The sequence below is a fragment of the Bidens hawaiensis genome, unplaced genomic scaffold (genome assembly GCF_021521415.1).
Source record: "Bidens hawaiensis isolate Kalapana, Puna unplaced genomic scaffold, B.hawaiensis_p1.1 tig00023035_1, whole genome shotgun sequence".
Classification (NCBI taxonomy): Eukaryota; Viridiplantae; Streptophyta; class Magnoliopsida; order Asterales; family Asteraceae; genus Bidens; species Bidens hawaiensis.
This window is the reverse complement of record NW_027493595.1, coordinates 276760-304372: the sequence shown is the minus strand read 5'-3', so window position 1 is coordinate 304372 and position 27613 is coordinate 276760. Positions and strand designations below refer to the sequence as shown.

At 33.6% G+C, this 27613-nt stretch overlaps 1 protein-coding gene and 1 pseudogene across 1 annotated transcript; both read left to right on the top strand.

Moving 5' to 3' along the window:
* The first annotated feature begins 6605 nt into the window (after window positions 1-6605).
* LOC143566651 (transcription factor bHLH104-like) lies at window positions 6606-9221 on the top strand. The gene is made up of 5 exons (XM_077053291.1): window positions 6606-6700; window positions 6971-7045; window positions 7246-7317; window positions 8575-8743; window positions 8807-9221. Exons 1-5 carry the CDS (start codon window positions 6606-6608, stop codon window positions 9059-9061), a joined length of 666 nt encoding a protein of 221 aa, XP_076909406.1. The 3' UTR covers window positions 9062-9221.
* Window positions 9222-10744: 1523 nt separating this feature from the next.
* On the top strand, window positions 10745-14871 carry LOC143566674 (putative disease resistance RPP13-like protein 1; annotated as a pseudogene).
* The last annotated feature ends 12742 nt before the right edge of the window (window positions 14872-27613 follow it).

Genomic DNA, 27613 nt, shown 5'->3' with positions numbered 1-27613 from the left:
ACATAATTCGGCGCGCCGCAATAAAATGGCTATATTTCATGTAGAAATTCCAACACTAGGTAACAAAAACATACCCATCCCAAACATAGTTGTTTAAAGGTTTTATATTTATCAATAGACCACCACCCCATTAGTGTCCCATGACATACCTGAAATTAGACTAAATAAAACAAATCTTCTTAAAAAAGTCAATAACAATATAATATATAGAAGGAGAATTTGATTAAGACTTGCCTTTGTAGCTTGAATAAAGTTTTGTGTCATTTCGACCATCAACAAGATCAAACGATGATGTATTGTCTGATGAATTTTATGCACATGTAACATCTTAAATGTAGGGTGATAACAATTAAAAAGTATTAAATCGGTGTAATAAAAAATAAACATTTTTTTAATTTGTTATTGTGTATCTATGATAATGTTATAAAATACATTAATACTTTTATCATGACTAACTCAAACTTTCTATACTGGTACTATTAGATCTACACATATTTGTCCATCACGAGACTTAAACAGTCACTACTTAAAAATAGACATTCTTTTAGCACACTGACACCACCGGATCAAAGGCCTTTAATGAAAAAGCTTAGATGACTTGAGACATTTAAGAGTAGTCGTTTTGACAATTTGACTCGATGACTCCTATCATCCCTATGATCCTGTCTATTTTACATGATCCATTCAATAGTTATTTGACTTAACATTTTGTAATCTCTAATCTAGTTAGTCATAATATATTTATATTAAACTATGTATCATATGAATAGAGATAATATTTTTCTATAATTTGTTTCTTAATTATATAAAAAAGTTTTAAGACTAATTCTAGAAAGTTTGTGGTTATGCAAATTCAAATCAAAATCTAATTTGAAATGTGTAGATGGTCACCAACTTATATAGAGATATATTTATGATGGATCTTCACGTTACCATTTGAATTTCATCCAAAACCCTCCATTTAAGTTCAAATGTGTTTTTTTAGGCTTAACGGTTAAGTTTATTATTATTGTTAATGTTAGGCTGTTTTTTTCTTAAACGGCGACTTTCTTAGTTTAGTGATAACGTGACCGTATTCACGGCCCCATCACCTTCGGTCCAGACTAGGTTGACATTATCGGGACCCACGCTGGAACCTAAGGATCATTTGGCATTCCCGGTAAAACCCCCGCTCACCCCGCCCGAAGGCACGACAGGTTTTATGCATAAGGGAAAACCCGGTTGGCATCAGGGATCGAACCAGGGTCTCCCCTTGTCTTCCCATCCTTTGCCTGGTCAACTGGGCTGTTAGCATATTAAACGTTTTAGTATCAAAACTATTGATATTTGTATCAATAAAATCAAATAAAATCACCCATTGCCTTGCTAGCTTGTTGGCAGTATATACAATTGCAACTAACACCATGTTACGAACTAGTTTCTATTAACGAGATTTCCAAACGAGGTTTTGGACAGGATTTCCAATCTATTTGCGGTTTATTTAGAGCACATGATACAAACACACTCCTTTACAGCAATTGAACCCACGAAAATTTTAAACGCACTAATTATGAAACTTTTAATAAAAGTTTTTTTTAATGGAATCTTTAAAGAAATTACTAAAACTAGTAATGCTAAGTTAATTGCCCAAATCATTATTATATATTAATTAAAACATAGATAATGACGCCATTTTTTAACAACAAATTTATGTCTTTTAGTAGACTTGAACCCAAAACCTCCTAACGTCTTGATGTTTTAAATGGCTTTGTCTTTGTTAATGGGCTACCAACCCCATTAGTATAATGACTCATATCTTAAATCTTAAATATATATAAATGAAACCTTTAAAATCTCTCGGGTTGCTCCCATCCTCATCTCAAGCCATTAGATTGCTTTATTTGTAAACGGAGCCTTCTCATACATTTGATTCGAATTCACTAGTATGAGTCTTACCAAACCCCGATATCCCTTAAACAGGTTATAATATCTCATTATATTAAAAATTAATCTACCTAATATTTGATTTGAAAATCCTATAAAATAGGGATATACTAAAAATTAATAACCAAATTTTTTTTAAAACAAGATATTATTTATAATTAAGAAACAATTTTAAAGTAAAAAAAATAATCGGTCTCACCAAACCTAAATAGCTGTTAAACATGTTATAACATTCATTTATTTGTGAAACCCTTTCTTCATCAAACCCTAAGTATATTATTATTAACTTTTTTTTACAATAAATAAAATTAAAATCTAAAAAATATATATAAAGATTAGAAACGAAAATTATATAACAAACCTCGTAATACGGAGGATAAAAGCTAGTTAATTAATAAAGAGAGTGGCCTAGATAAATAAGAAAAATGGTATTTACTTTAAAAAAATGACCCAACTAACATTTAAAACCTGATTATTAATTAAATAAAATCTGAATTTTAAACATATAAATAAAAAAACAATCGGCCTTCAGGTTCCTTGTGAGCTCACTTCTGTTATGTTCGTTCGATCCTTACCCAATACGATCGACAATATTCAATATTTAGCTCGACATTCGATTTTGAATCCGTTTAAAACCGAATCCCACTTGACTCGGAAGTAGGGGTGTTCAGAGTTTAATTTGAGTTCGAATCATACAAAATTCGATTTGATTCGTATTCGATTATAATTATCAAATACGAACCGAATACGAATTTATGATTTATTATTCGATTCAATTCGAATTCAAAATGAATACTTATATATGTGTGTGTATTTTTTTTGTTTGGGCCAAATCCAAAAATAACAAGTGTCAATTACAAAATATTTAAACTCCAATAGCAGATATTATTTTTTATCTCATACTATTTGTATTTTAATTTTGAACTTATTATCATATGGTTTTGTAGTTACTTTAAACTAATATTTGTGTGTTTTACAACTATGATTTTGTTTTTTGAAATTTTAAGCATAAGTGAACTTGAATTAAATCGAATTTATTCGAACTCGGTTCGTATTTGATTTGAATTCGAATTTCAAATACGAATTAAACCGAATTCCGAATATGGCATATAGCCATATACTACGAATAAGAATTCGAATCGAATAATTCAACTTTTATTCGAATACGAATACGGATACTAGCAAAAAAATAAATTATTCGGATTATTTGATTCGGTTAACCTGAAAATTAGTTATTCGATGAACACCCCTACTTAGAAGTTACTAATCAATCCATTACGAATAATAAGGTTAGTTTTCCCTTTTTTTCATGTAGTATAGTTTCAAGCTTGTTTATTATTTATGATTTATGTACATTTTTCAAGATTACTTTGCTAGTTTACATAGGGCCGGTCCAACAATTTTGGTGGTCTAAAGTGAATTATAAAACGAGGCCTTTCGTGAAAAATAATTAATAATTTTGCTAAAAATCTAATAAGTTGAAACGTGGATCAATATTGGACAACGACCTGGGTTTGAGAGGGGGAGATCTTGATTCAAATCACAGACGATCGACAAGACTTGAAAAGAAATTCTCTTCTTCCTTTTTTTTATATTTATTTTTCTTTAATTTGTATGGCTGAGGAGCACTCTGGATATATGTTGAATGTTCAAATACATGCATTAAGTTATATATCAAATCAAACGTTAACTTTTTAATGTAAAAGAGTAAAAACTTAAGTTCTCTACCACATATATTTCATTTTTAATTAAGATTTGAACTAAGTTATTAAGTAAACACGTTCTAGATAACAAGAAAATATGGAATACATACTTCCTAACGAATTTTGAAGAGACGTGTATATGTGTGCAATGTATACTTTTTTATACGTGTAATACTTTTGTGTGACATTAACAAATTTATTTATATGCATATGCAATAGAGATGGGCGATTTAACGTTTTCAAGGTCTAAAGTGAAATAAAAGTTGGTATTCAAAGTTAATGTTTTCACAACAAGATTTCTAGTCGAGTTGACCATTGGACTGGTTAGATTGGTTTTAAATTTGAATGACATCAGTTTGAAGATTAAAACTAAATATATATAGCGGCGAAGGTTAGTGAGGGCCCAGGGTGGCCCTCCCCCCTGTTTTTTTACGCAGTTGTGTAAATTTATCTGTTTTCACCCGAAACTACTTCGTGTTTCTATGTAGAAATTAAAAAGAAATGCAATGCGGTTCAACTATATGCTTTGGTTCACTATTTTAGATAGGGACGGTTACTGATTGTGTAGTTGGTTATCGGTTTGACAGGATGGTCCACCTCCGGTTACAAGCCAATTTGTGATGATTTGAAAATTGAAAATGAAAGAAGAAAATATTTAACACGATACAAAAGTTTAGTGGAGACCATAGCTCTAGGGGTTAAATACTCATACTGAAAATAAACACAAATATTTTTTATAATTCAGAATTTTTGTTGATAAAATGCCAGAAACTACAAACTTGTTTGTGGCAGAATTACATATGATATGAGAACTTAATAAACACACTCTAAGATCAGATACATAAAGCCTAATTGATGATATGATACTCGTTGCCATTCAATTATATTTGGAACTTTTAATATATTGTTTGAACACATCGAACATGACTTGTCAATGCTAAAATAAAGTATGAATATTTATCTACATATGCATTCAATCATCTGGTCTTTAAGATAGCACTAGTTGAACATTTCGGCCTGAGCAAATCTGTATCTTTATCAACTCGAGCTGCGGCTTGAGTTAAAATGCAGCTATATTAAGCATATATGAGCGTGCACTCGCTCTTGAATGTTTAACATGAGATAAAGAACTTGATTTTGGATCTCCACAATTGATGAAATATGGGTGTAAGTGTTCAACTATTAAAAATTTAGCTTGACAGCTCAACATCTTTTTAGCCACTGCCCCCAATGGTTGTTACCCATGCCTCATGATCGTAAAGTTGGGTTCACATCTTAATTTGTTATTTACGAAGTCTTTAAGCTTAATTTGTCATATCAGTTTCTACATAAAACTAATCATCAATACTATAATTATTAAAACGAGATACACCCCTTATATATTATATCTAATCGACTTGGTATTTGGTTTTTAGGCATCATACAAAATCGAAATTAAATCATAAGCTTTTTAAGTACGGTATCTTATGATTCAATTCTCCCACTCACTCTTCCTTGAGCAATTGAGGAAGCGAAGCGGGTTGCCTGTCTTGCCTCGAGCACATAAGAGAAGTACTGCTCTGGACTAGCATGGTGTTGTTCTGCTTAAAACTAGGCTAGAAACCTTTGCCACTAAAATCATTTTTACTACGTTAATTTATAATTACCAATTTTTTATTTAATTAATTTTATGATGAGTAGTGATTACATCGAAATAGAATGCAAACGGGTAACAAGCTGTGCCGCTATCCATTTCGAATTGCGAAACCCAGGTTTTTTAAAAGCTACATTAGCTGATCTTAGAGTCATAACATTACTATGCATGACCCGTTAAACTCGGCTAAGTAACTTCACAGCTTCAGGCACGAGGAAAATAAAAGTGTCAAAAGCAAAATGAATAAATTCATATTGGTTGTCAAGACACGTCTTCTTATATTTAGTCACCTTACATAAAACAACATTTAAAGCTGTTTAACCGACTATAAAACTACTATTTCCTAGACCTACCAGAGTAGAAACACCCTGTAGATCCACACTTTTACTTTGTCATTCTGTTGGGGCAACATCACTTTTAGCGTGTGTTCTCAAGTTTTTTCTTTCTTTCTTTTTTTTTGAAAGAAAGGAATGGAAAGTTAAAAACTTGTGTTCCCTAGTTTCATTTAAGAAGAGAAAGAAAAGAAATGGAAGGAAAATATGAGGTTTTAGAAGGTAAAATCTTTCTTTCCAATTTGAAAAGAATTAAAAGGAAAGAAAAGATGATTTGGATGCATAAAGCCATAAAGGAAAAAGAAACAAATGGAAAGGAAAAAAAACTTCCTTTTCTTTCATTATGTTAACTCGAGAACACAGAGTCAAGTTTCAACTTGATAGCTAACACTAGGGGTATGTTTGGCAAAACTAGCTGGTGGCTGGTAGCTAGAAGCTGGTGACTGGTAGCTGGAAGCTGGTAGTTGGTAGCTGTAGCTAATAGATATATTTAAGTGTTTGGCAGAGTAGCTGAAGCTTTTAATAAAATGTATAAATGACCAAAATAGGCATAACTAAAAAAAATAATATTAAATTTAATTATTTTGAAAGGTTATTTAAGTAATTAAAATACTAAAAGCTTGTAGTTCATTCTAAACGCTATTAGTTGGAGCTTGAAGCTTTTAGATTATAAGAAAAAGCTTAAAGCTCCTAAAAGCTTATAAAAACTCCTTGCCAATCATACCCTAAATTGATCACATGGTAGCTAACATTCACATTCAACATTTCAACTTGTGGTCAAACTTAAGTAATCAACAAACGCACAAAATACATTATCTTCAAAACTTTTATATCATTTTACTTGTCACCCAAATCCCAATTTAGACAATTAGATCACTACCATAACTTATGCGACTACACATTCTACGTGGCATATCCCCATTGGATAATAAATCAACATGCCACCGGCCAAATATCATTTATTCCAACTTTTTTGTTTAATTGCAAAAATCAGCAGAAAAATTCAACATAAAAATGGATCCTTTTGATTATACTAATTGGGATTTAATCGATTACAATGATCTAATTAACGACGTCGCATCCACTGATCTTTACTGGGCTGAACAGAGGTAATTAATTCTTTTTTTTTTTTAATGCAGATATAGGTATTTGATTTCTGGGTTCAGATTCTAAGGTTGAATTGTTGTTGAGTGAGTGCAAATTGTGAATTGCCAAATTGAGGATTTTGCAGGTGTTAATATGTGTATATGATAGTAAAATCTTGGATATTGTAGGTGACAGTTGGTTGTATGCTTATTTATTGAGATTCTTAGCTGGGTTAATTAGGGTAATATGTATGAACACCAAGTGTTTGATTAAATGCTGGTATGCTATTGCAGTGCTGCGGTCACGATTGACGGTTCGCTTGCACTACCGGAGAAGGAGAGTGCGGAGAAAGAATGTTCAAGGAAAAGGTATTTAATCATATAGTTAAACTCATGACTCAAACAATTGCTATGTTAGCATGTGATCATTTTTCCAAATTATCACATTATTTTGCAACTGCATATTTGAGGTTTTGTTTATATCATGTATAAAAGCCAGTTTCTTCTTTTTCTCTGTTATTGTAATTATTTGATGTTAAATTGTTTCATACTGTTTGTTTACTTAACAGGGGACGTGGTAGCTCATGCAGCAAGGCCGAGAATAAAGCATGCCGCGAGAGGCAAAGCATAGACTATTTATATTTAGTTAGTCTATTTCTTGAGGTGCTTGAAAGCATAGACTAACAAAAATGTGTTTTGTAGAGGGGGCAAAGTTGACTAATTTACTTATAAATGAGTATATGCGTGTTGTATTGTATCTCTAATTTAAAGAAGCTACTTAGAAGTAAATGAGTTGAAAGTCACACAGAGCGTATTCCTTTGCACAAAACCTACTAAATCATTTTATTTGAAAGCGTTGTTTATTAGTCAAATAAGAAGTTTTTAATCATATTTTGACACTGACTGGTTTTAAAAACATTTATTTTGTTTTGTAAAAATAGTCTTTTTGGTCAACCCAACCTCACTGACCTGTAGGGGTGTGCATAAAACTGAATTAACCAACCAATAACCCAATTAACTGATGAACTGAACTGATATAATCGAACCTAACCAGGAACCGATTGGTCGGTTTAGAGTTGTTTTTTCTTAAAACCTAAATTAGTGGGTCGGTTATGGTTGATCATATTTCCATCTCCAACAAAACCAACCTGAGTCGAGATTTAGCTAAACCACGGTTAACGGAACCGACCCAATATATACGAATTTAAAATGGCAACTCAAATTATTCAAGCCCAAATGTCTAATAGCAATTTATTAAGTGGTTAAAACGTTAAATGCCCAAACTTTCAGGGGAATCACATTGTTTTGGGCTGTTTTTAGTCAAGCCCAAACATATCCTGACCAAATCTAGTTCATGGTTAACTGACTCATAACTGAATCAAATCAACATGTAAAACAGATTAACCATAACCGATTGGTTATCATTTTGTGGTTAACCCAAAGTTCGGTTATTGTTATGGTTTTGGGCCAAAACTGAAAAGTTGGCCGCTTTAACCTTTTAACAAACCACCCATTTTGTCATCTCTAGATCTTAGAATCAGAATTTAAGTCTAGCCAGCGTGTAAATCAACAACCCAAGTACAAGAAATAATCGTTATCTGGTCTTTTTTATACTCGGTATATGCTTTAACAATAATATATTTTAGAGATAATATTCTCCCTCCAAAGAAATAATTCAAATTCAAATATTGTAACTCTTATTTTATATTTAGATAGTCTTAACTAGGTTTGATGATAGCTTATTTCTTTGGATTTATTCCCGCAGTTTTGATTTATATTTGTGTATATATTGATAATTGATCACTAAGTCGATGAAAATAATCAAGTTGATTTCCATTCTCTTATATAATAAAATGATTCATGATATGGTTTTATTGATGAAATATTATTATTTCTTTTCACAGGTTCATAGAATTAAGCTCTACTTTGGAACCCGATCGACCCGTCACTACTGATAAGTTAGCTATTCTTGGAGATGCTATCCGAGTGCTGAATCAGCTCAAATCTGAATCACAGGATTTCAAAGAAATGAATGATAAACTATCAGAAGAAATTAAAACATTAAAGGTTAGTATTAATTGACAGCAAACGAACTTTCTTAATGTTTTTTTAATTAATTTCTAACGATAGGCAGAGAAGAACGAGCTTCGAGAAGAGAAACTTGTTTTAAAGGCGGTAAAAGCAAAAATTGAGCAGCAGGTCAAAGCCATGGCCAATAACATTCCACCACCTGGATACATGGCACCGCATCCGGCTGCATTTCAGGCTGGGGCACACAAGATGCCCGTTTTTCCAGGATACGGTTACATTCCAATGTGGCAGTATATACCTCAATCGACGTGTGATACGTCTCATGATCATGAGCTCAGGCCACCTGCTGCTTAATAACTTGACCAATGAGAGCATTGTTAGCTCATTGTAGTTTGTAAATAAATGCGCTTTTGCTGTTATGTTTTTGGAGACAAATAGAGTGCTTTGTTGGATATAAGTAATATCCTTCTTTAATCTTATTGTCCCTATGAAATTTGAATTTCTTTTACGATTTGTTGTTTCCGTATGCTTTTAAAGATATAGAGTAAGAAAGCCATTTAGATATTAAGTACTAATGCGCTTCATGGAGGATCTGGCAGCATGATTACTAGTCAAACTGAAATATTGACCTGCTAAGATCCGATGTGATAATCAGGCCATGACAGAATCTTATTTGCTTTATGCTTGCTTCTTGATTCTTCTTTTAGAAATATATATTATTGTTTAGCTAAGTAATATCGTCACACAAACATGCTTATAATAATAATAACAACAACAACAACAACAACAACAACTACTGAAGCTAATAGACAACAAATTCACGAGTGAATGACAAAAAAAGGTAAATGAAATTGTGACAGAACATCTGTGTGTAATGTCATTTTTCATCTTTGTCTCACATGCATTCTAGGTTTTTTACTGTATCATAAATTAATACAAACTAATTCACTTATGTACAAAAAGTGATGGAAGGAAAGTGCAAAAAGGTAGAAGATTGAGGACTAAGAATGATAGTTACACATATGCACGGAAGATTTTGCCTTCAACGTTAACACAATCAAGCTAGTGTCTGTGTGCAGTTCGATTTTACCATGGCTCGAAACAAAGAGAAATCTCAATAGGTTCATCACCATGTAGCATACTCTCGATTCAGGTGTGTTTTCTATTTATGAAATAGGGTCTATGCTTCGGGTTTTGATCTGATATGCATAAGATTAGTTCATTAGCTGTTAAACACAAATCAGGCCCATTAATAATATGTCCTGAACAAGTTGCTAGTAAAATGACTAGTGTGAAACAAACAAGGTCCACTTGAATATTATTGAGCAAGTTGCTAGTAAATGACTAGTGGGAAAATGTGACTGAGAGCCAATCTAGTTGTGCAAGTAATTTAGTTGTATTAATGAAATAAATCCTAAATTAGTTACTTCTATTTCTTATGAATCCTGATAATAGATTATCCTGCACAAATAATATTGGCTGGTTTTAAAAAGGCCAGAAGCACCACAAAAGCAATATGGTCTATAACTGAGGCGTTAAGCACAAGCTTTTCGTACACGAGGCGCAATGTGCTTACATAGTGCCATTCTGGTACATGTGTGTATTCATATATCATACTTGTATATTATAACACACATCTTATTATTTATATAAATGATCATTATAATAATAAAATACAATAATCATTCTTATTCTTTTTATAATCCATCAACAAAGCCTGCTTCAGTGTAGACCGTGGGTGTAAGTTAGATGTCCTTTTTCAATAATGCAGCTTCAACTTGTTTTTTGTTTTGTTTTATTTTTCCAATATGGTGGCTCCAGGATAAGGAAGCTAGGCTGGCCACCCTTCTTTATCATTAAAATAAAATATTACAATTGTTATTATTATTATTATTATTAATTAAAAACTATAATTAATTTTATTAAAAATGATTTGTTAATAAAAGATTATCAGCTTATGTGTCTTTGAAAGTGATAAAAGTAATACTTATTTTAGTGTGTTGCGTGTGCTATATATGTTTAGCTATATGCATGGTGTCTAATTATCGAATTTCATTTGAAATTATGTAAAAAATATGATAGTATTTTTAACATGCTATTAAATTTGTAATTATGTTATATTTGAATATAACTTATTATATTTATTATTAGCTACAAGAGAGTTATTTTAAGATAATATTGTAAAAAGAGAAATTAATTAAAACATATATGGGCAAGTTCATGGATGGTACCAAATCATTGGCTAAAGGAACTATAAACAGCAGCCTCTGAAACCCTGTCTTTCCTTCCATACCCTTATAATTCCATTAACATATATCTTTGTTATACAGAGTTTCCTTCATCACCAATCACCACAGATTAAACTAACAATGTCTGAAATCATTGCCATTGAACTCCTGAAATCTGTTTTACAGAAGCTGGCCTCTGAAGCCGTCAAGACATATGTTCGGTCCCAAGGAATTCATTCAGAGCTCAACAAGCTTGAGAAGACACTGACCCAGATCCAGTCTCTGCTTAATGATGCTTCTCAGAAGGAAATTACTGATGAAGCTGTTAAGCAGTGGCTCAATGGTCTCCAACATCTGGCTTATGACATTGATGATGTACTTGATCACCTAGCAACTGAAGCTATGCGCCGTGAGTTAGGCCAGCAATCTGGAGCCATCACCAGCAAGGTAAGAAGGCTTGCTCCAACTTGTTTCACAAATTTATCACTAAGTCAGAGGATGCATCACAAGTTAGTTGATATTACAACCAAATTTGAAGACCTGTTAAACGAAAATGCGCGTCTAGGTTTGATTGTAAAAGGTGAAAAGCCAAAAAGAAGTTATCAGACCTCTTTGGTAGATACATCCGGTATTGTTGGCCGGCAAAAAGAAAAGAAGGAATTGCTCGTGACGCTATTTGAGGACGGGCCATCATGTGATCAGAACTTTAGCATCGTGCCCATAGTTGGTATGGGCGGGTTAGGCAAAACCACTCTAGCTAGACTTTTGTACGATGATGAGGAAGTTAAGAAGCACTTCAAACTCAAGGCCTGGGTTTGTGTGTCTGATCAGTTTGATATATTTAATATAAGCAAAGTGATCTTGCAATCTGTAAAGGGGGGAAAACAAGGAATTCACAGATTTAAATCTACTTCAAGTAGATCTTAAAATCAACTCAAGGAAAAACGATTTTTAATTGTACTAGATGATGTTTGGAGTGAAAGTTATGAAGACTGGGAGACACTAGTGAGCCCATTTCATGAGTGTATTCCCGGAAGTAAAATTATAATGACAACTCGAAAGGAGCAACTGCTCAAAAAGATGGGTTACAATCATCTAAACCACCTGCAGACTCTATCACATGACGATGTGATGTCTTTATTTGCTCAACATGCGTTGGGTGAAATTAACTTTGATTCACATCCAATGCTCAGACCACATGGTGAAGGCATCGTGAAAAAATGTGATGGCTTGCCTTTAGCTTTAACAGTACTTGGAAGGTTATTGAGGACAAAGAACAAAGAAGAAGAAGAGTGGAAGGAGCTGTTGAATAGCGAGATTTGGAGGTTAGGAGAAAAATCTAAGGTTATACCGGCTCTTAGACTAAGCTATCATGACCTTTCTTCCTGTTTGAAACAGTTGTTTGCATACTGCTCCTTGTTCCCCAAGGACTATATGTTTGACAAAGACGATTTAATTTTACTTTGGATGGCGGAAGGTTATCTGAACCAGCCATCATCAAGCAAGTCAATGGAACGATTAGGTGTTGAATATTTTGAAGAGTTGTTCTCAAGGTCGTTGTTTCAACATGCACCTGATGACAAATCGTTATTCATGATGCATGATTTGCTAAATGACTTAGCCACATCTGTCGCTGGAGAATTCTTTCTAAGAGTAGACAATGGGATGGTGATGGATGTTAGGAAGGAAGGTTTGGAAAAGTACCACCATATGTCATTTGTTCGTGAGGAATATGTAGCTTACTCGAAGTTCAAGGCATTGGAAGGAGCTAAAAGTTTGAGAACATTCTTAGCAGTGTCAATTGAAACGGAAGATAGTTGGGACTATGTCAACGTATCTAGTAAGATTTTAGTTGACTTGCTTCCCAAATTACCATTATTAAGGGTTCTATGTTTGAGTGGTTCTTTTATATATGAGGTACCACAAACCATTGGCATTTTGAAGCACTTGCGGTATCTTAACTTATCTCGGACCTCAATCACAAATTTACCAGAAAATGTCAGTAATCTTTACAATTTACAGTCATTAATCCTTTATGAATGCATCATATTACATAAGTAGCCCAACAACTTTTCAAGGCTCAAAAACTTGCGGCATTTGGACATTAGGGGTACTCCGCTTTTGAATAAGATGCCCTTAGGGATTGACAGCTTGAAAAGCTTACAAACTCTCTCCAAGATCATTATTGGACGAGATGGCCTTGCGATTAAAGAGCTTAAAGACTTCACAAATCTTCACGGGAAGACTCATGTTAGGGGTTGGACAAAGTGGAAATGGCAATGCATGCACAGGAGGCAAACTTATCGCAAAAGAGGCTAACCGAGTTAGAGCTAGAATGGAGTGACGTATTTGATGGCTCTCGAAAAAAAATTCTTGAAAAGGAGGTCATGGGTGCGTTGAAGCCTTGTAATGATAGTTTGACAAAACTTGGAATAGTGTCATATGGGGGTCTAGAGTTTCCTAATTGGGTTGGGGATCCCGTCCTTTCTTCATTTGATTAATGTGTCTATACATGGCTGTAAAACCTGTACATCTGTACCACCACTTGGGCAGTTACCGTCACTTAAGGAGTTGTTTATTGAAGGCATGGATGATATAAAAAATGTGGGTTCGGATTTAACTGGGACTGATCTTCCATTCCCCTCACTTAAAATTCTTGAAATAAAAAACATGAAGAGGTTGGAAGTATGGTCAACCGATACTGGGGCTGCGTCATTTCCATGCCTTCAAAAACTTGTTATTAATAACTGTCCAGTTCTGGCTGAAGTGTCACTTACGGAACTACCTTCATTAAATGATTTAGAAATACAAGACTGTGATAGTGGTGTGCTGAGAAGGGTCGTTCAAGCAGCTTCATCAGTCCGCAAGTTGAAAATAGTATCCGTTCTAGGGCTTAATGATGTGGTGTGGAATGGTGTTATGGAGTACCTTCGGGAAGTTGAAGAATTAATCTTACATGACTGTAATGAAATAAGATACCTGAAAGTCAGGAATTGTCAAAAGTTGGTGAGATTAGGAGAGACAACAGAGGAAGAGGATTGTGGGAGCAACCTCATAACAACTCTAAGGACGTTAGAGATATTAAAATGTGATAGTATGGAGCATTGCAGGTGTCCAAATAACATTGAGTTCTTGCAGATCTCTTTTTGTCCTTCAATTACATCAGTTTCATTCCCAACAAAAGGGCAGAAGCTCAAGTCTCTCTTCATTTATTCATGTGACAAACTGTTAGACAAGGAGTTAGGAGGAGATAACAGTAGCGTGTTTATCAATAAACAAAGCATGCCAATGCTTCAATATGCATTGTTAATTGATTGGCCGAATCTGACAACCGTCATTGAATTGAGTCACTTCATCCATCTCACCTCTTTGGCAATAGACAAATGTCCAAATTTAGAGTCGTTTCCGGACCATGAATTGCCTAATCTCACCTCGTTAACAGATTTGGTAATAGCCAAATGCCCATGTATAGACGCTTCCTTTCCTCGTGGATTTTGGCCTCCAAAATTACATAACCTTGCAATAGGGGGTTTGAAGAAGCCCATCTTAGAGTGGGGCCCACAGAATTTCCCAACCTCACTTGCCAACCTAAGGTTATTTGGCGATCTGTCAGGAGAAGATGGTGTGAGCAGTAGTAATCAGTTGTCATGTCTTATTCCTTCATCTCTTTCTTCTCTTCAGATATCTGGGTTTAAGAAACTAAAATCACTCTCAGTGGGACTCCGACACCTCATCTCCTTCCAACATCTCTCTTTAAATGATTGCCCAAATATCAGGGATCTACCAGAATTTCTGCTGCCTGCACTTTTGAGGTTAAATATCGATGACTGCCCACGTCTAGAAGGAAGGTGTCGTAGAAGAGGCTCCTCCTATTGGTCCCGCATCTCTCATATCCCCTGCATCAGAATAAACACAGGAAGTTCTCCTATTTTTTAAACTACCAGAATGATATTGCTTGCATTCATCCAACAAACCAATGTAAGTATTATTCAATATGAGTACATTGTTACTTCAAAAAAGTGCAAAAAATAGTGCTAAAGAATCCCCTTTGATTACTTGATGTCTTAATTTGTATTACCATTTACCAATGCTAGTTAAACCCATATGTTAACCGGACTGGGATTTTCATTATATATCTGTGCAGTTGCTGAGAATAGAAATTCTATTTTCTCTCTCTGTTTACATTTGATATTTTAGTTTTTTGACAATATTTGATTTGAATTGGCGTCAACTGAATTCAGTTATCTATTACTTGATCCGAGTTACACTTTATTAGAATATCAATTCAATAAATCCAAACTGATCTGAAATTGTCAAATAAGTTAATCATCATGGCGTGCAGGTTGATGAATTTAATACTAACAGTAATTTTTTTTTCTTGTGTAGTCATTGCTTCCAAAAATTCACTCAAATCAAAGATGGATTGATCATAAGTAGACTAAACCTAGGATTTGGAACTGCCAGATGTCATGATTTGTTTATGAGTGCTAAGAGGCCTATAAGTTGTGGACATGCATAACTAATCACCAAACTCATTCCATACTCGGTGTATGCAGGAAGTAAGACCTTTTACTAATCTTACCAAGTTTGTAGCCCCTCTTATTTGAGATAAATAATGGTTGGAGAACTAAGCCCATATGTCAGAATACATGGGCCTGCAAAAGTAATACATAAAAAAACACAAACTTAAAAACATTATTTTCTTTTCTATTAGTAAGCACCTACCACCTGTCTTGTCTTCTTTTCTAACATCTTAGTTTTGGGGCTTATTGATAATTTGGCAGGCTAGGTGTTATCAAACTTATAGAAAATAAGCTAAAGGGGCAAACTTCAGCTAAATGGGCAAACTTCAGGTTCCAAGGTAGTAAATAGTTAAAAAAGGATTGTTGGAGGCTTTGAGTGGTCAAGTTGTATAAAGTATTAGAAATCAGATTTTGGATATAATCATAACAGTGTTTTTTAAACCTGACTGCACTGCTGGTTATGCCTATTTAAGTCAAATTTTAATTGACCAATAACCAACAAGCTATTATAATATTCTGCCAATGGGCCATTTTTGTTTTAAGAAGCTTCTACTGGATTCTCTTCTAATATAACTTATAAGCACCATCAGTGCTTCCAGTTTACTTGATGTGGGACAGGAAAAAACAAGTTTTGTGGTTAGAAAATAACAACATTTACTCTTATTGTTGTGAAACTAGCCTAATAGCCAAACAATAAGAGAAAGACATGTAGGGAGAAAGATGAAGATTTCATTAATTATGTGTAGAATATAATGAGATACAATAGAATATTATATAGGGATGAGAAAACTTGAAGAAGAAGCCAAATCTATTTTAGGTGTTGATAACCATAATAATTATTATTCATAACACTCCCCCTTGGTTATCAACTTCATACGCTTCGGGATGCTGCCTCGTTAAAAACCTTGCTAGGAAAAGCCAGTGGGACAAAACCATAGCTAAGGGAAAAAGAGTGCAGCGCGTATTGTCTCCCCCTAATTTATATATTCGTTAAAATGGTAAATATCAATCTTCTGTGAAAGCTTCAAAACTTTTACTTAATCATTTGTGTCTTCGTCCCTTGACATACGAATTGTTAAGTTGAACAATGTTGCATGATCTTCGTCCCTTCACGTGAAACCTTCTTTTGTGTCATCTTGTAACCATATACTATTGTATTGATACCCTGTTGTGTTTCTCTGCATGACAAGACTAACAAAACTTGTTTTGATGAGTTAGTAAAATATAAACACATATCTTTCATACCTGAAATATATGTTTGAACCCATTCCGATGTCTCTTAGCCGGACACGTGCTGATAAATATATAAAAAAAATAATCACTTATAGCTAACAATATGATATAATGCACTTATGCATTTAATTGTGGTATTTCGGAACTAATAATAGTTCATATTCAGGTAGGAAATGATATTAGAGTGCATTGTTGGACATCCTTTAACGTACTCAAAGAATGAATCTTGTCTTCGGTAAAATGTCTCAACATCTTTAGATGTACTTTGGATTGGTAAACATATAATTACACATATACTCGAACTACAGGTCGAGTAATAATCGCATCATGTCAAGGTATTTCAAAATTCTCATTCTAAAAGTTCTGCAGCTTCTCTCGATGATGTATACATCATCACTGTAAACTGTGATTATATGAACTTTTAAGAGTAAAATTTTGATAAAAGCATGGCTAATGACGTCCAACTTATCTCCCTCCTTATCAAAATATTTCCTGATTGTACGTGCCACGCTGAATCCGACTATTTGGTCCATATGCAATATCTTAACCTTGTAGAACATTTATTGATGCTTTCATGCCGATGCTTAGGCGTTTTCAATCCATCACAAAACTCTTTCCATCTTAACCAATTATTGATGTGCATTCACTCCTCATGAGTTTTGCTACATGAACTTGCTCATTTGACACATCAATTTATATATCATATATCAAAACCCATATTGTACAATTCTTTGTTTATTAAGATAAGACAATCATTAGGTACAATTTCTTCTATGTATGCTTATTGGTGCACAAGAATTACATCCTTAAGATATTTCAATTAACATTTTAAGCATTCACGTGTTAGGAACTCTTCAGGAGTTCAACTATATTTAACATATAAAGTAATCATAACGTATTCAAATATGGATCTGTATACAACATGAGTCATAGTGTTCTCGAGAACATAATTTACATGATTTGATAATTCAAATCCTTAATAGACTTTCATGTAAACTTTCATTATCAACTGAATCACAATATTTATTAGACGCATATCAATTCTCTTTTCGTATTATCAGACTATTTAGGTATCAGAAAGTAATTGCTTCGACCATTGGAGAATGTGTCTCCTCAAAATCAATCATGGATCTTTGCAAAATCCTTGTGCCATCAATTTTGTCTTATATCACTAAATTGATTTTCATAACTTGCATAAAAGACCCGTTCGTATCTAACACATTTTACAAGTTATGTTGTACGGACTACTGGTCCGAAAAACTTTCTGTTATTTAGAGAATTCAACTCTGCCATATTTGCGTCTTTCCACTTTGGCCAATCATTAACATATTTTATTCATAGGCAGATCTTAAATCATGATTCTCATTATTTTCAAGCGCTATCTTATATACAAAATTATAACGACGTCGACTTTATTTTGATTCCATATATATCTAGTAGACATGATAAAATACAATTTACTGAGAGCTCTTTGTTTTCAGGTACCTAAGGTTTTTTCAATAACCATCATGTCTAAGATCTCTCAAGAGACCTTTTTACCATACCTCGACTTGACCATCTTTATTACTTGCTCCAATTTTCGAGGAATCATTATTCTTGGAATCGACTAGTCTACCACGCTTCAGGCGTGCCTTAGACTCACTAGTCATTACCAATGTATGGTTGTCCTTCCGGGACGTTTATATTAATTGGAGCTTAGGCAGTTGTTATAGGTGTCTTAGCTAGACACTTTGTTTTGGTCAGTGAATCGTCTGGTAATTGATTCGCTAATCTTTATACATGAATTATTGTTTGAACTTTTAGTTCATATAATTTAATTTGAGGATCAATGATAATCAAACTAATTTCGTTTTCCAACTGCTTTATATTTCCCCCTAATGTTGGGAATGTTGCTTCACTAAAGTGAAAACCAATGCGCCATAAACAAATATCTCATTAATAGCTCTAACTCTTTAATCATAGATAATATATAATACCGACATAAATTCCCAACTTCCTTAATGGTCTCATCTTTGTGTCTTGTGGTGGATTAATTTCAATATATAAAACACACGGAATATTAGATGAAAGATACTTGGTTACTGACCAAAAACCAATTGCAATGGGGAGGAAGTCTCATAATTTGTTGGCTCGATGTGAATGCATGTTAAATGATAAATACCCAAATAAAACATGAACTTTTGCTCTCATGATCATTATCATTGACGTTGCAACTAATTGTAGACGTTTGATGATCGTCTTAACAAAATCAATTCGTCTATTAATAGTGATTTACCAAAATAAATATGAAAATCTAGAATATTGTGCTTGCTATCTCATTAGCTAAGCCACAAATCACACAAACTTCATTTTGTGAAATTGATAACCATTTAGACGATGCATCGATTTAAAACACTAAATGGTGTCATGTTAGGATATGCGTATCCTTTTCTCATTCCATAATATTTAGGGATTCACACTCTCCATTAGTTGGTAAATAAATAATTCCCCTTGAGAGCAATATTACATGTATAATTACTAGAAAGAATCTTTTGGTTCTTCAATAAATTTCACATCATAGTTAAGCATATTTCTACTCTTTTATGCGAATGATAAACAAACCATACATTTGGTTGGTTTAATAAGCCATACATTTCGTTTAATTATTCTATTCACTACTCCTATATACATAAATTACACATATAAATAAGAGGTCTGCATAACAAAAAGTTATATGACCCTATAATATGTCATCATATAAATGAGTTATTAATAACTAAATGAATATCTACCACTTGGAATAATAAAGCATATTAAAAGATAAGTTGAAAACACACATCGTATACACGATTAATAAGTGGGTATTAAACCCCCCACTTGTTAATTAGGAGTCTCAAACTATTATTCTAACTCTGTTGAAAATAATAATTACAAAACAATAAAATAGACCCATGTTTAAAATATATCCGTAACAAGAATACTAACACATGATTTTTAAAACTTCCATAAATACTCAATATTATATTCTTAATTAATTTATATATAAGTTCAATCATCCCCATAGAATAACCTCATAAATCAAAGCTTTAAAATTTTAAATCATAAAATAAGATAAAAATCAAAGTTTAGGTATATAGAAATCCCGCAAATATCTGATGAAAACAAATTCTATCATACCAATCAATCCATGAGAAAACATGATAAAAAAATAAGAACGATAAAAGTTTTCCTCACGGAAACAAAACTCTTAGTTTTGCTTTCTTTTTATTAATCAAATTTAGCATCAGTCAATATTTAATAATATATTTGGTTTGTTACAAGCATATCAAACGGGTAAATGCATATTTGGCTAACCACATATTTAAATACAAATATACAAATATATGTAGTATGACAACAAATCTCATATATTAATCATGCATGATTAGATTTTAGAAACCAAATAATCATACTAATATATAAACAAATAAAGTATGTAAGAACAACACCATTTATTAAAATCATAAACCAATATAGAATATTAAGATGATTTTTCTTTTTTAACAAGATTATATTCATGACTATTGGGATAATTTAGGAACAAATTTACTATATATTTAGTTAGATTCTTTGAGTCCAATAATTGCACCCTGCATTCTATTGTAGGATTGTAGGGCCAATATTCTATATTGTTTTTAGGATTGTATATGTCGTTTTAGTTTGCTTTTAGTCGGTGTAGTACATACTCGGTACGTTTAGTTTGTATGTTTATTTTGTAAGTTTTGAAGATATTTGGAGACCTACCCATTTCTCCACAACACAACTCTTTCACAACTCAAGAGAAACAACTCTTGGAAATAAAAAGAATTTCTCTCTCTCTATCTTCTTCTTCTTTCTTTCAAGCAAATAAACCAAACAAACTAAGATCCGAGATCCGAGTGTCGTTGGTGATTTCCGCTAACCAACAACACGGATTGATCCGAGTCAAGTCTTGAGATCCATTTAGAGGACCTACAAGTGGTATCAGAGCTTTCGGCTCGACTTTTTGTGGTTTTCGGGTCAAACTTTTCAGATTTTGATCTTAGTTTTTGTTGGATTTGAGGTTGATTTCGTGTTACTCATCTCTTTTGGAGTCCCTTACACCTTGGAAATACACGAAAATCACCAAATCTAAGTTTTTAGTGTTTTAAGTTTTTGTGTCCGAGCTCAGATTCGGTTTAAAAACTTAGATCTAGGCCTATTTATTGATTTTTAGACTAAAGTCTTTTTAACTTTTTGGAAGTTTGGGTGTTAAATTCTCAAAAAAAAAAAAATTGCATCGGGTACTGTAGCAGTCGCTTCCGAGGTACTATAGCAATCGCCGGGGGGGGGGGGGTACTATAGCAATCGCATCGCCGAGGTACTGTAGCACTTTGCACGGGGGGGGGGGGGGGGTACTGTAGCAACTCGGCACTGTAGCAACTCATGCGAAAAAAGGGATTTTGCATGCACTGTTGCAACTCATGCAAAACACTGTAGCAACTCATGCAAAATACTGTAGCGGCTCGGCACTGTAGCAAAAAAAAAAAAATTCTGGTTTTAAAAGTTGTTTCGCTTTGCACCAGATCATTTCGCTTAGCATCAAGAAAATTCGCTTCGCTTGAGACTGCTTCGCGTCTCATCAAAACGTTTCGCTTCGCTTGAGACTGTTTCGCGCGAAATTCTTGTTTTTGTTAAAAATCAAACTGTTTAAGGACTGTTAAGTGTTTGAGACTGTTGTGACCATGGCTAGTACTGATTCTGAGCTGTTGAAGGGGTGCTTGTTGCTTGAGAACCAAGTGGGAACCAATACTAAACCTCCAAAGTTTATGACCTTAGATGACAACTTTGCTGATTTCAAATGGAGGTTCATGAACTTTATTTCGTTGACTGACTCTGAGTTGATGAGATGTTTTGAGGTAGGTCCTCATGTTCCTGTGGTAGTCACTGCAAATGGGGGACAGGCAAAAGCCGTTGAAAATTATGATCAAAATGATAAGACATTAATAGAGCAAGATAAGAAGGCATACCTCACTTTAACTGTTTGTCTTTCAAATGAAATTACTGAAACTCTACGTGAACACAAAAGTGCAAAGGGTTTGTGGGATGCACTTGTTGAAAAAGTTGAGGGAAATGCTGAGATTAGAGAAAACAAGAAGGCTCTGCTGAAAGAAGAATTCAATATGTTCAACCATCGTCAAGGTGAAAATGTGTTGAACTTGGTAAAAAGGTTTGAAAAGTTGATGGTAAGAATCAGAGCTGCTAGTGTCAACATCACGAACTCTGAAATCAACTACAAGCTGTTGAATTCACTGCCTTATACATGGAGCATCAATGTTGTTACCATAAAGAAAACCACAAACCTGTATACCATGACACTCTCAGAGTTGGCTTCTACCATCAAATCTTTTGAAATAATGGAAGATAAGCTCCAAATGAACAATCAGTCCAAAGAAAATAAAGTTGGGACAAGTAATAAAGTTGGGACAAGTGCTGCAGGTGAAAGCAGTCGTGCATGTCCTATCATTCCCGACACATCACATGCTGATGAGGTATACAACAATTTATGTCCTCAAGCTTGCATTAACAAGGTCACATATTATAGATACCATCAGAATGAAGTTTTGAAAGAAAATGCAAAACTTCGTGAGTTAAATGCTGAATATGTAAAGGCTGACAAGATTTATGTTGAGAAGATTGAAACTCATCGTGATGATGTGGCAAATCTTAAACTTAAAATTTTTCAAAAGGAGCATGACATTATATATTATAAAAACATAATTAATGATTTAAAAGATGAAATTGAAAAGTTGAAACTTGATGCTTCTGATAAAAGGGAAAAAGAAAAATAAGTTGAAAGATTTGAAGCATCATCTGAGAAATTGGATGATCTTATTGGAGCCCAGAGAAGTACTAAAGTGAAAGCGGGGCTGGGGTACGATTACATTGCCGTACCACCACCTTTTAATGATAACTACACCATTTTTCCCCACTTTAGCTATAATACTTCTCCCGAGGAAGAAATGTCATATGGGGTTGGTAGAATACCAAAACCTGTGAAATTTGTTCCTGCAGTACCACAAGCTGTTGCTCTAGTTCAATCATCTGATAAATCTAACATCAATGTATCTTTTGAAGCTGGTTGTGTAGAAGAAAGTGGGTCGGTGGAAACGGACACGAGTTGTGATTATGAAACCGTTTGTGATGAAACTTTTGTTGAAAAATGTGTCAACGAAAGTAGGCCTGTTGAGGTGAACATATCAAGTTGTTCATCATCAAGTTGTGAGACTGAAGATAATTCAAGTAAAAGCAAAGTTTTTGAAAATGAAAAGACAAGTACTTCTTGTAAATATGTTCCACCAAATAAACGATCATTTTCTCAAACAACCAATCAATTTAGAAATCCTCAGCCATACAACTTCTGTGACAACAACTACTATGGTCATTATCAACAAAATTTTGTTGATCCATATTACAAATGTGTTTTATAATCATGTTCCTTTCCAAGGATCACCTTTCCCACCACACCAACCACATTATAGTTCAGATGAGTTCTTTGGCACTCCCAGGAGAAAGTGTTGTTTTGTGTGTGGTCACTCTTCTCACCTTGCAAGACATTGCAAGCACTGGTTCAAGCAACAGCTTGATATTCAAAGGCAGCTTAGTCAGTTCCCAAAAGGAGCTTTTAGTAGCCTTGATTCAAGGACTGATCAAGCTGATAGTGAACCCAGTGAAATGGATGTGAGATCCAAAGTAAATAAAGTAAAACACAAAAAGAAACCTTTTAGGAAAACCAAGAAGGATAAAATCAAAAAGGATCCTAAGACTGTAAAGTCTGAGGATTCACCAAAAAAGTTTTAAAATCAAGAAAAGAAAAGTCTAAAATTTCCAAAACCAAGGAACAAGTTTTTGCTTGGATTCCTAAGGATTGTTCTTCATCAAGTGAGACTCCACCAAGAAATAAATGGTTTTCAGGAAATAAAATCAAGTTTGGTCGATTTACGGTTGACCTTCCCGAGACAAAAGTATCCCGGGAACCCATGTCTATTTGAATGCTTAGTGCATGCAGGGGTCAATCAAGGAGGACTATCAATAGTATTAGGTACTTAGATAGTGATTGCACCAGGCTTATGATGGGAGACGAACCCTTGCTATTTGATGCTAAACCATTCGATAGCGGATTTGAGTCTTTCATAAGCGACATGGGAGGACAAAGTTCAAGGAAGGGAAGCGTTGTTTAAATGGTTCAACAACAACTTTTCGAGCGTTTCTCAAACCAATCTCCTGCTTCTCTCAAGTGATGGATCCAGCATCAGCTGTTGGATCTCGGTTTGAATCTCTTCAACTTTGTTATACAATGTGATAATGCATGCTTATGATAGTCCATCTGACAACAACTTTGCTGACCTTTACACTAAAGCCATCGATCATACCCGATTTGAATTTCTGGTCGAATCGTTCGGCATGATCAATTTTGATTAAAACAACCTATCTATCTTTTGGTATATAAAATTGTAAATATTTTTCAAATATATCACAATTTTAGATGGAGAAAATTGAGTTAAGTTTAACTCACCAAAAAGATTTTCAGTTTGCTTTCAAGAAAAACTAAAACGAGTCATTTGACTTAACAAAAAGATTTTACTCCTATTAAAGAAAAATTTCAAAAATTCAAAAAGTATTATCCCGCTTAGAGGGAGCTTCTTCGTAGAGGGAGTCAGATGTTTAAAATTTTCAATTAAGAAATTGATCCTACCATGTGGAAAATGATAGTACATTGGTATGCAATGATCCTAGCGCATAAAAAGAGTAGATCAAAAGTCTACAAAATCACTCACAGATGTGTAGATAGGCTTGACAAACAAGTAAGTGTCAGGTGATATAAACCTAAATTTCTGCCGGTACTAGTGGATATACGTTTATGATGCAGTTACATGATTCCGTTAAAGTCATATCAATGAAGGATAAAATGTAATTATACATGTCATACCCAAGGCTCTCTTTACCTGATCACAGTTGTCTTATGAAATATGTGTCAATTTTTAATTTTTCTTTGAGCCAAGAAAAGAAAAAGAAAAATAAAAGAAAAAGAAAAAGACTCAAGAAACGAAAAAGAAAAACAGAAAAACAAAAGAAAAATCAAGAAAAAGAGTCGAAAAAGAGTTTATCTTAGGATTTTAACTTCTGCTTTATTTCTTCATTTATTTTGATTCAAGCCTTGGACTTTCTCTGTTTGTAGTCATACAAGACCTGATTGTTAAGGCCCTGAATCTTCTGCTTTCTTTTAATCTTTCTAGATTGAGTCAAGTGTGCAAAAATAAAGCATAAGGTGTTAAGTATGTTAATAAGGGTACTATGATCAAATAAGAAAGGTTTAAGTCAAGTTGAGGTGATATGTCAACACAAAGTAAGCCTGAGATATGATGGAATCAGTAACATGTCTGATTAAGTAGGGACCACATAAGCACCGTGCCTAATTGTACTTTAAATGTATCACTTTAGCATCAAAACACTTTTCAGGTTTAACAAATTGACGACATCTACAGTCGGTGATGAAATTGTGACATAATAATATCAAAATGGAAACGCGATCTAGGGCTTTGTAAATCAATATGATTCAATGTTGTGATCTTTCTCACAAAAATATTAAAATCGTTAGAAAATTCTGTAAATATTATTGATATATAATATTAATTTCATCTTTACTCCTATCTTTTATTGTTTATTTTGATTTTGTTTTATTTTAGTTTCAACTTCAAAATATTATGTATATATTTTCGTAATATTAAAATATATGAAAATGCCAAAAAGATTTTAAGTTTTTATTATGTTCGTACATATTTTATCAAACCTTGTTTATTCAAAATCATGTGTTTTGTTGTCAAGGTCGTTCATGCAATGTTTGTTGGAAACCTGGGACTTAAACAAATCATTTACAAGTTGAGAGATTGAAAATAAAATTTCAGGTTATTCTGCAAACACTTCAAACCAAGAGCTTGTTTTGAAAAGGAAAATTCTTCTTTGACCCTTGAGAGAGTCTGTGAACGAATCTTATTCGTTCTAAGTTTTGTGCAGGTGTAGATGGGCAGGTAGATCAAAATCAAGTCTGCTTGGAGTTGCACATGCTGAAGCACTTAAAAAAAGACGAGAACGTGAAAGTTGGCGGTTGAACCTAAAGATGAACTGATTGTGTCTGAAGATAAGGAATGAAACCAGCCGGCTCAAGAAAGTCAACAAGAGAAAATGAGATGTCGAGCTTCCCGCATCTAATGTTTCTAAAATTTGCTGTTGCCGATCCTTCCCAGAAAATAAGATTAAAATTCAAGTCTATAAGACAGGAAAATAAAGAACTGTTCAAGATCCAATCTGGTTCAAGATCCTGAATCAAGACAAGTACTAAGTTTCAAGAAATAAAGTCGAAGCAAAGAACTTGACGAATGTTCCTCAACATACTCAATCCTAGAGGGAGATTGTAGGGCCAATATTCTATATTGTTTTTAGGATTGTATATGTCGTTTTAGTTGGCTTTTAGTCGGTGTAGTACGTACTCGGTACTTTTAGTTTGTACGTTTATTTTGTAAGTTTTGAAGAAATGGGGACCCTATAAAAGGTTACCTACCCATTTCTCCACAACACAACTCTTTCACAACTCAAGAGAAACAACTCTTGGAAATAAAAAGAATTTCTCTCTCTCTCTCTATCTTCTTCTTCTTTCTTTCAAGCAAATAAACCAAACAAACTAAGATCCGAGATCTGATTGTCGTTGGTGATTTCCGCTAACCAACAACACGGATTGATCCGAGTCAAGTCTTGAGATCCATTTAGAAGACCTACAATGATGATTTTATTAAAACAGAATAATTAGTCTTCACTATGGATATATTTTCACGGTTAAAGTTTCAAACAAAACTAGCAATTCAATAGCTCTCGAGAAGCAATATTTTGTTAAAAAAATCATCTCCATCTAGATGAAAAGAAACTTTAAATTTGATTATATTCTTGCCATTAAATTCTTTTTATTAGAAATAAATTGTGCATAGAGATTTATAGTTGTTTCGTAGGTTATGAAAAATTCTAGCATAAACAATTATATTCGTTGAGCAATACATAACTTATAATTGTATCAGAATAATAATTAATTAATATAAATCTCAATTTAACCCGAAGTTATATGAATTACAATATGGATTATTTTAAGAGATTTAAATATTTAATGGTTCAAGTTTTCAAGAATAAAGAATAATGGTATGTTAATTATATAATATTGACTTACCTTATGATGTGCGATCCAACTCCAAAAGCAAGTCGTGCTGATAACGTGTTGTGAAACTAGCTTAATAGCCAAACATTAAGAGAAAGACATGTAGAGAGGAAGATGAAGATTTCATTAATTATGTGTAGAATACAATAAGATACAATATAATATTATATAGGGATGAGAAAACTTGGAGAAGAAGTCAAATCTATTTTAGGTGTTGATAATAATAATAATTATTATTCATAACACTTATCAATTTGTTGTTTGAATTATTATTCCATCAAGCACGTCATCTATTTCGTAAGCAAAATGTTGGAGATCATTGAGCCACTGTTGAACAGCTTCATTGGTTATATGCTTCTGAGAAGCATCCTTAAGCAGAGACTGGATTTTGGTCAATGTTCTCTCTAAATTATTGATCTCTGAATGAATTCCCTGGGACCGAACATGTCTTTATGGCTTCAGAGGCAAGCTTCTCAAAAACAGATTTCAGGATTTCAGAAGCAATGATTTCAGCCATTGTTAGTTTAATCTGAGCTGATTGGTGATGAAGGAAACTATGTATAGCAAGGATATATGTTAATGGAATTATAAGTGTATGGAAGGAAAGACAGGGCTTCTGAGGCTGCTGTTTATAGTTCCTTCAGCCAAGGATTTGGTACCATCCATGAACTTGCCGACTATATGT

Coding starts and splice junctions, on each gene's coding strand:
- LOC143566651 (XM_077053291.1), top strand. CDS start 6,606: ATGGATCCTTTTGATTATACTAATTGGGATTTAATCGATTACAATGAT. Junction 7,046..7,245: donor AAAGAATGTTCAAGGAAAAG/GTATTTAATCAT, acceptor TTTACTTAACAG/GGGACGTGGTAGCTCATGCA. Junction 7,318..8,574: donor CAAAGCATAGACTATTTATA/TTTAGTTAGTCT, acceptor TATTATTTCTTT/TCACAGGTTCATAGAATTAA.